The sequence below is a fragment of the Austrofundulus limnaeus genome, unplaced genomic scaffold (genome assembly GCF_001266775.1).
Source record: "Austrofundulus limnaeus strain Quisiro unplaced genomic scaffold, Austrofundulus_limnaeus-1.0 Scaffold111, whole genome shotgun sequence".
Classification (NCBI taxonomy): Eukaryota; Metazoa; Chordata; class Actinopteri; order Cyprinodontiformes; family Rivulidae; genus Austrofundulus; species Austrofundulus limnaeus.
The window spans coordinates 1,613,998-1,622,938 of NW_013952513.1; the positions used below are offsets into that span (position 1 = coordinate 1,613,998).

General features: G+C 42.3%; 1 protein-coding gene across 1 annotated transcript in view; it reads right to left on the reverse strand.

The window, feature by feature from the left end:
• LOC106521587 (microtubule-actin cross-linking factor 1) overlaps positions 1-8,941 on the reverse strand; it is a gene marked incomplete at its 3' end in the record, with an annotated part of 18,551 nt that overhangs the window by 1,652 nt on the left and 7,958 nt on the right. Inside the window, 15 exon segments of the mRNA XM_014014236.1 lie at positions 536-661; positions 1,296-1,391; positions 2,017-2,121; positions 2,210-2,371; positions 2,449-2,526; positions 2,606-2,734; positions 3,411-3,705; positions 4,958-5,112; positions 5,381-5,474; positions 5,553-5,680; positions 5,915-6,010; positions 7,174-7,293; positions 7,377-7,483; positions 7,578-7,690; positions 7,759-7,925. Of these exon segments, the coding sequence (XP_013869690.1) occupies positions 536-661; positions 1,296-1,391; positions 2,017-2,121; positions 2,210-2,371; positions 2,449-2,526; positions 2,606-2,734; positions 3,411-3,705; positions 4,958-5,112; positions 5,381-5,474; positions 5,553-5,680; positions 5,915-6,010; positions 7,174-7,293; positions 7,377-7,483; positions 7,578-7,690; positions 7,759-7,925 (1,971 nt within the window).

Consider the following 8,941-nt stretch of genomic DNA (forward strand, 5'->3'; position numbering starts at 1 on the left):
GCAGAATAGTGGAAAAAAGCAGAATTTTAGCTAAATTGGCAGAAAAAAAGCTAAAATTAGCAAAAAAAAAAAAAGTAGCTCAAATTAGCACAAGAAAGTGAAAGAGCATAACCGAACAAAATGTGAAAGGTTCTGTAAAGATTTAGAAACATTTTGAAGGAGTTTAAGGATGTTGAAAACAGCTCCATTCATTTTCAATGGCAAAAAAGTGGCTAAAAAAGTGAAATATCTAAAAAAGTATAAATATTAGAAATACCAAAAGTCATAGCTGGCTTATCCTGAATGAGCTGAATGTTTTGATATATGAATTGTTGAAATAGCATAAAAATTGTGGAACGAGAAAGGGGTCAACAAACGTACAGAAGAAAAAATGATCTCAACAGTGTGACAACAGTACGACTAAACAAAGTGTCTTCAAATATAATCAGTGTGAACGCTGTGGAGCTTTCACACTGATTATATCTGAAGCAGTCAGTGACGGCAGGTAAATAAGATCTGAGGAGCTCAGGTTTAAGTAGAGTTCTGGGTCAGGTACCATGGAGTCCTGCAGCAGGTCTTCCAGTTTGCTCAGTCGGCTGTTTTTATCACAGGTGTACTGCCTCCTGATGGTTTCCTGCAGCTGCCGCAGGTACGACTCACAGTCCCGAGCATCACTCATGAACTGAAAACAAAACAGAAAGAGTTCAGTAATCTGAGGAAACTAGGACCCAGACACAGGTCCTGATCTGGTTCTACAGGGACCAGAAGGTCTGGACTGGGATATTTGCTTCTAACGTCCACCAACCTTCTTCTTTAAAACTCAAACTTTTTTGATTTATTTCTGCATTTATCTAAGCTGATGAAGATAAGAAAGAGTTGGGTTTTCAAAGATTTGGAAAGTTTGAGTAGAAAACTCAAAGGAATCCGAACACTGGTTCTGTCCTGAGTCCAACCTTCTGAGACCGGTTTAAACCTGTTAAAACCAGGTTTAAACTGGTTTAAACCGGTTAAAACCAGGTTTAAACTGGTTTAAACCGGTTAAAACCAGGTTTAAACTGGTTTAAACCGGTTAAAACCAGGTTTAAACTGGTTAAAACCGGTTAAAACCAGGTTTAAACTGGTTAAAACCGGTTAAAACCAGGTTTAAACTGGTTAAANACCGGTTAAAACCAGGTTTAAACTGGTTAAAACCGGTTAAAACCAGGTTTAAACTGGTTAAAACCGGTTAAAACCAGGTTTAAACTGGTTTAAACTGGTTTGAATGAGGATGTTTTATCGTGGTGGAAACGCTGCTGTGAGAAGAATCCAAACGTTACCTGGAAGTACGCCGAGTTGTCTTTCAGGTGCTGCTCAACACAAACACCCAGCTGATCGACCCACTGCCACTGAGTCTGCAGAGCTGCACTGTAGGCCTGCAGACACACAAAAACACACAAACCGTTATTAACAGGAACTTTCACACCAGATGGGTTTCCAGGTGAAACCAGAACCGGTTTGATCTGGACTGGACTGACTGTGAGTCGATAAGCGGMAAATGTGCAGTCGAAGTGTTTATTCAGCGACAGAAACAGCCGAGGCGTGTTTGTTTACATGTTTCACTCTGGTGTTTGTTTACTAACAAACAGTCTCACGCAGGTTCATCGTGAGGTTCCAGGTAGTTTGATTCGTTTACGTTGAACGCAGACCCACATTTCAGAAATTCCCATGAATATTTCTTGGAGTAAACCTGATGTAGTTTATGGAGAGCCCTTTCGTTCAAAATTAAATAAATAAATAAATAAATAAATAAATAAATAAATAAATATGAAGACATGCTAATAATATATTATAATTTTATTGATTTTGTTTTATTTCACAGGAACATTTATTTATTTAATGGAATATTTATTCATTCTTTATTCATTCATTCATTCATTCATTCATTTATTTATTTATTTATGAATGAATGAATGAATGAATGAATGAATGAATGAATGAATGAATGAAAGGGCTTTCCATAGTAGTTCAGGATAAGGGAGTTAAATCTTAAAGTTTTACCTCCACGGTTGGTTTGGCAGGATGGTTTTCCTGACAGAGGCGGCTGGCTGTTTCCTGCAGGGCACGCATCACCTTTTGTTTCTCAGCGAGCTCCAGCTTCAGCTCCTGAGGTCAGAGTTCATCATCATCCTTCATGACTTTGTAAAGAAAAGGGTTTTTGTCTGGCCGTTWGCCTTTCTCAGATCGGACTCACGTCGTGCAGCTCCTTCTTGGAGCTCATGTTGGCGTTGGCGTCGCTCCAGTCGAAGGAGATCTCCTCCTCCTCCCTCTCGTTGAGCCAGATCAGCTCCTCGGTGCAGCGSGACACGAACTCCTGCAGGCTCTCCAGGCTCTGCAGGCGCCACGACGAGTGCTCCTGCAGCACAAACAAACACCGGCGTCGTCCTCCGACTGAAGGCTGAGGATGAGGAGGGTCTCTGAGCTGAAACTCACCTGCAGTTTGAAGTACTGATGCTCCAGCTTCCTCAAAGTTTCACAGTAGTTGCTCTTAAAGTTCGGGGAGACTTTGGCCTGCAGCAGAAATAAAAAAATAAAGTAAGAAAATAAACGGTTACAGATCATCAATCTGAAGCAGGAGGTGCTGCTCCACCTCGTAGCTGCGCGCCTCCTGCAGGCCGCCCATCAGCTCCTCCACAGCTGTGTTGATGCTGCTGTGCTCCTGCAGGTTGTTCTCCACAGAGGGGAGGTCTGCGCCCCACTCAGCCCCCTCCAACAGGTCCTAACACACACACACAAACACACACAAACACACACACACACGTTAATAAAACTAAAGTAAACACAAATAAACAACATCAGCATAACAGCAAAGTGAGCGGTAGCTACAAATAAACATAGCAAAAGCTAAACAGCCAAAATGAACAGAGCAATAGCTATAAACATAGCAAAAGCTAAAAGGCTAAAAGGAACAGAGCGATAGCTACAAATAAATGTAGCAAAAGCTAAAAGGCTAAAAGTATCAATAGACAAACAGTAAAAATAATAGCTATAGAATAAGCAGATTTAGCATTAGTGGCTCCAGCATTATTAAAATTAGCATAGCAGCATTAGCAATAGTAAAATTAGCATTAGCATAGGTAGTTTTAACAGTAGTCAAGGCAATATTAGCATTAATGTTAGAAGAGTTTGTAAACATATTCTCTTAATAAACTGAATTTTTTGGGGTTTCGTTAAAACTAAATGTTGAAAAAAACATTTCTTTTATTTGAGAAAACATTCAGAAGACTGACATAAGCTTGTACTAACAGAATAATATGGATGTAAAAATTAAAAAAACACACTTAATCTTCTAAAAACAAATATTTTTGATATAAAATGTAAAAACTTACAGAAGTAACCTGTTTGAAACGTCACATCTTTAATGTTTTATGTCTCCTGTGTGAAACGAGACTCACCTGCGTCTCCTCCACCCATCCCAGCAGCTCGTAGATGAACCTCAGGCTTCCTTCGTCCTCCGATGAAGACATGGCCACCAGCTGGGAGCGAGCCATYGGTCGCCTCAGCAGAGCGGCGCCCACAGCGCCCACTGCTCCCAGCAGCGTCTGTCCCAAAGGGAGGCCTGCGTCGGTGGCTCTGAGGCCGCCGCGCTCCGTCCCGCCGCCGCCCAGAGCCTGGGAGAAGCTGCCCTTCCTGTAGACGCTGGAGCACTGCAGCCGGAGGGAGACCAGCTCCTCCTGAAGGCACGAAACTCTGCGGACCACAAACAGAAACCTGGTTCTGCGACGGGAACCGAACAGCTTGTCCTTTYGGGGGGAACATTCTGCCATCTTAAGGTCTGATCAAAACCACGAGAGCAAGAACGGCTGCATCGTTTAACAAACATATTTACATGTTTCCTGTCAAAACACAAAGCTGCGAGCATGACCGAGCTCAAACTCAGGAGGAGGGAAACGGACTGAGCAGGATGAGTCAGCAGATTTTCTGAATTACTGTAAACCAATCTTTTACTGTCACCATTCGATTTAAAATCTATTTTCAATTCAAAATGATTTAATTTATAAAATAAATCTATAGAATCTGTACGATCTACTTCAGTCTGCTTTGTAAGACAAAATGACAAATGCAGACAAAGTATCTTTTCACATTTAATAAGTTTTGAACATTAATCCATGCTTAAACGTAATTTTTCAACCGTTGCATTAAGACAATATTACATAAAAGTGAATAATTATTTAAAAAATCTGCAATCAAACATGCTGCCTTTTAAAGTTAAGGAAAGTGCCTTTTCAAAAAATCCTGTCTGGACCACAGCTGTAAAATAAGTTGGAACAAAAATAAAATGCTACAGTTGAACTAGGGTTGGGCAATATTGGCAAAATAAATAATCATGAYTAAATGTGGTATTTAGCCAATAACGATTAATTTGGCGATTAATGCCCTGGAGTCCCTGGACACACTTTTGTCCTCATCACATGACCAATTTAGTGGGAAGGATTTGCTCTTTGTAAAAATTACAGACTTCGGGCTTTATCAAATTTTAATTGGTGCTGATAGACCGAGAAAAACTGGAGTTATGTTAAATAAATTACAGAATTTTTTTTAAAAGTTCGTCATATTTGAAGCAGAGAGGAGCATTGAGCGGACCAGTGGCATTAATCATATTAATCGTCAAGTGCCAAAAAAAATTGATTAATATTTTTCTGATGATTATTTRCACATGATGTGATTACGCCCAACMYTAAGTTGAACAACGAGAACTTTTCTTTTCACAAGAAAGTTGCAGGACCAAAAGTATGTCCCAGACCCTGCCCCGTGGTGAAATCTCGCRYAATTTTGTAATTATGYGAGATTTCACCACGACTTAAGGGGAGATTTCAGTGGATTTGTTTATTTTTTAATTGTTTATTAATTTATTTTAAATGGATTTTGAATTGTAGTAAATRAGAATCAAGGTTCTTTAGAGTTTTTTTCGCGCCTCTAATGTTAAGATTTAAAGCCTCACCTGAAGGCCAGCTGCTCCACCTGGAAGTACTTCTCGTCTCGGAGGACCTTCAGGTCCTGCTGCAGCTGTTGGATCAGGGACTCGCAGTCCTGCAGGGAACGGGCCAGTTCTGTCTCACACTGGACCGGCTCGCCRCTCTCGGCCCGAGACACGTCCTGAGGAGCAGACGACCGGACCAGACCCGTGTTTTTATTTATCTTTTATCGCAAAGCACTAAAAAAACTGAAGTTCAAGCATTTTATAGACCTTAAGATAAAACAAAGTTTTCTTTTTTTAGTTAAATATAAGCAACGATTATCTTTCTTCATTTTATTCTTTCAGATTTAATTATTTGTTTTAACCTTTAGCTATTTTTGTGTGTTTTTATTGAAGTGAAAGTCAGAAAGAGAAGTTTGTTTTGATCAGATGATAAATACGACTCACAGCCTGCAGCGTGTTCTTAGCCAGGGTCAGCTTCTCTTCACAGTCCAAAGCCACGTTCTGGATCCTGTTGGCTCTTTGAAGCAGCAGGTYGACCCTGAGAGGCAGGTTTCAGAGAACACGGTGAGAAACACGCCGTGTGTGTTTAAAAGAATATTATGGGATGCTTTAGCACCTCTCCACAGCCGGCCTCAGGGCCTTCTCTCTCTCCAGCATCTCCAGGATGAGCTTGCCCCACTCCTCCTCCAGGTCGTTGGGATGGAGGCCCTGAGGGAGCTTAATGCGACCGAACTCCATCCACACCTGGACACACAGAGACCACCCAACACCTTTAAAACATCCCACCACGCCTCAGGAGGACGTCCAGCGACAACCTCCAGGAGGAGTCGTCACGGGTCGGACCTCCTGCTGGGATCAGCTGAGCGAGAACACAGGCGGGTTCATCAGCTGACGTGTGTTTGCTGTTTATTTTTAGCACGGCGGAGGGACAGGGTACAGAAGAGAATCCCCCAGAGCTCCGCCTCGTGACGCGCTCACCTCCAGCAGCTTGTAGAGGTGCTCCACGTGAGCCTTCTCCTGCTCCTTGGAGGGAATCTCCGTCTCTTTGAAATGAACGTACTCGTTGTAAAGTGCCTGCAGGAGGAAAACACCAGGATCTCAGGTCAAAGAAAAGGCTTTAAAATCACTTCCTGTCTGACCTTCAGTCCTGAAACATCTGGTTTATTGGAAACTTTCCTCACTTTAATATTTCTTTAGCTTCAAGCTCTTCTGTAGACTAGTTTTATGTCAGGGGCGGAGCCAGAGGTGTGGCCGGGGTGGCAAGTGCCACCTCTGGCGCCTGATTGGCCGCCTCAGGTCCCGCCCCTAAGTAACTGACAAGTGGATTTTTAATTTTTGTTACAGAATGTTCTCATACTACTGTCCTGTATCAATCATCAGCTGTGTGTGTTTAAAAAAGGCTGAATTATAGCCCTTTGTTAAATTAGCATTAGCATTACCAGTTAGCTTAATTTAGGATTAGCATCGACAATCAGCAGGTGGTCAATAAGTCTTAAAATGGCTGAACTATAGTCATTTAAAGTTAGCTGTGGCGGACATCTTGAATGTTCGATTAGCTGTTAGAAATGAGTAAAGATTGTTTTTAGCTTCTTCTATTAAAATCTTCAGCTTTGCGTATCTAAAAATGCCTAAATAATAAGCTGTGACTAGCATTCAGCAGGTTTTTTTGGATCATTCTTAGCTGCTAACAAAAAAGTTCAGCTCAATAAAACAGCTGAAATAAATCCATTTGGAATTAGCTGTGGTGGCCATCTTGAATTTTCAAATTCAGAATGTTTTATTTATTTATTTATTTTACTTTTTGTGGCCCCTATTGCAGAAACGCCTAGCTCCGCCACTGGTTTTATGTTCTGTTAGTTTTAATGTTAGATTTTTGTTGGTTTTGGGTCTTAAAAGCAGATAAATGTCTGCAGAATTATCCCTGAATAAAAGTATTTTTCTATATTCTTATGGCTGTTTTTATTTCCAGATCCTTCAACAGGATCTTTAACTGAATCTGAGTTTTTTCATCAAATGGTTCTAATTTGTGTTTTTATTTTTGGGGCTTTGAAAAACAGTTTGGTTGTGATTAAACAGAGAAAAATGTGACAAAATAAAATAATAAATTAGACGATAAATAAACATTATTCTCTAACACAGGTCAGATTTTAGTTTTTGTTATATTTACAAAATGTCATCAGTTTTTACAAAAACAGAAGCTAAATAAAGAGCAAACGTCCACAGATGTGTGTAATCACCTTAAGTTCTGCTGGGTTCTGTGGGAAGTTCTTGTTGGCCATGAGGGCCGTGTGCTGCCGGCTCCACTGCAGCAGAGACGAGAACCTGGACTGGTACTCGGACCAGCGCTGGTCCACCTCCTGATGGACAGAAAGTCGAGACGTTTTATAAAAAGTGTAAATCCCACAGGGTGAAACTATAARTAAATAAAGAATGCGGGTACGTGTGCAGCGATGCCCTCTCCTCCTTCTGGGATTTTGGGGAAAGCGTCGTAGATGGAGGAGACGTAGGTGATGACCGACTTCTCGTCTGGAGACGGAACGTCAACGTCTGAGGAGGAAACCAGAGGAGGAATGAAAAACTGCAGAACTCTGATTAAAAGTCAGAACATCCAGGCCTCGGAGCCTCAGGTGGTCCGGCTCACCCTCAGCGTCCAGCAGGCGGGTCACTCCTAACGACTCGGCGATCTCGAAGGCCTGCTCCAGGTTGTCGTGGTTGCTCTGCCGGGCCACGGCCTCCATGTCGATCAGGTCTGGCCTGGAGGAGCAACATGTGGTCAGTTTGGAGCGTTCTGAGTATGTTCTGGACAAAGTGTGGTCTCAGACCTGTATCTGTGCAGCAGGGCGTTGAAGACGCGCCCATCGCTCCACGACGAGGTGAAGTTGGTGCAGCGCAGGCCGGGGTAACCTTCCACCGCCTGCTGGCTCCACAGCAGCAGCTTCTCTTTGGCCGTCAGGTCAGACGACTCACCGCAGACGTAGATTTCAGAGATCTGAGGGAAATAATGATTTTATTAAACCTGTTTTTACAACCAGGAGACATCGGGCTCTGACTGAACCATCATCATTAATAACAGTGACGTCGTTTCTCTGTTTTTATGATAATTAATCCATTTCTTCACTTCATTAACACTCCTGCCCTCCCCTCGCCTCTTTGGTTTCTCATTTTCTCTCATCTGTTTGGCTTCAGATGCAGATCGATCTGCTCCTCACATCATCTCCTCACACCTTCGTTTTCAGGCTGAGAGAAGAGAAGAAGCTYGTTTTCAAACCATCAAAGAGCCGAACGTTAACCTGCAGCATCAGATTTCAAGTCAAGGAAACTCTCTGGATGTTTCTGTACAGAAACAAAACTTAAATTCCTCCAGACAGTTTCTAAAGTTTATATGTCCACATGTACAACATGTAAAACCCACTAAAAGAAGGCGGAGTCAAGACTTTCACTGGATTAATGAATTTCAAATCTCAAGTTCAATCAGAAAAGGATGAATTCTTTGTTCATTTGTGAGAAAAAAAATCTAAAATGGTTTTTAAATAAAAAAAACAGCTCCAGGTCAATCAATGACCCACCAGCACCAGACCCCTCCCTCCAGCAGGGGTCTGGACCGGTCCTGTTTTTCAAACAGACTGTTTGATGTTGGTGGAAAACCAGAAGGATGGAGAGAGGAGAGGAGAGGAGAGGAGAGGAGGAGAGGATGAAAAAAAGAATAAAGATGAATCAAAGTTATTCAGTAAATGGGACGTGTGTGGATGAAAGAGACAGATGATGGAGGGATGGACTTTATATCTTCAGATCAGGACGACAAACAGAATCCAGCTGAATCTCAACCTGACAGCAGAACCTGGACTCTGCAGCTCCAGAACAGAACCTGGACTCAGCGGCTCCAGAACAGAACCTGGACTCTGCAGCTCCAGAACAGAACCTGGACTCAGCGGCTCCAGAACAGAACCTGGACTCTGCAGCTCCAGAACAGACCAGCAGCATGACTCAGCAGAATCTGAGTCAGGC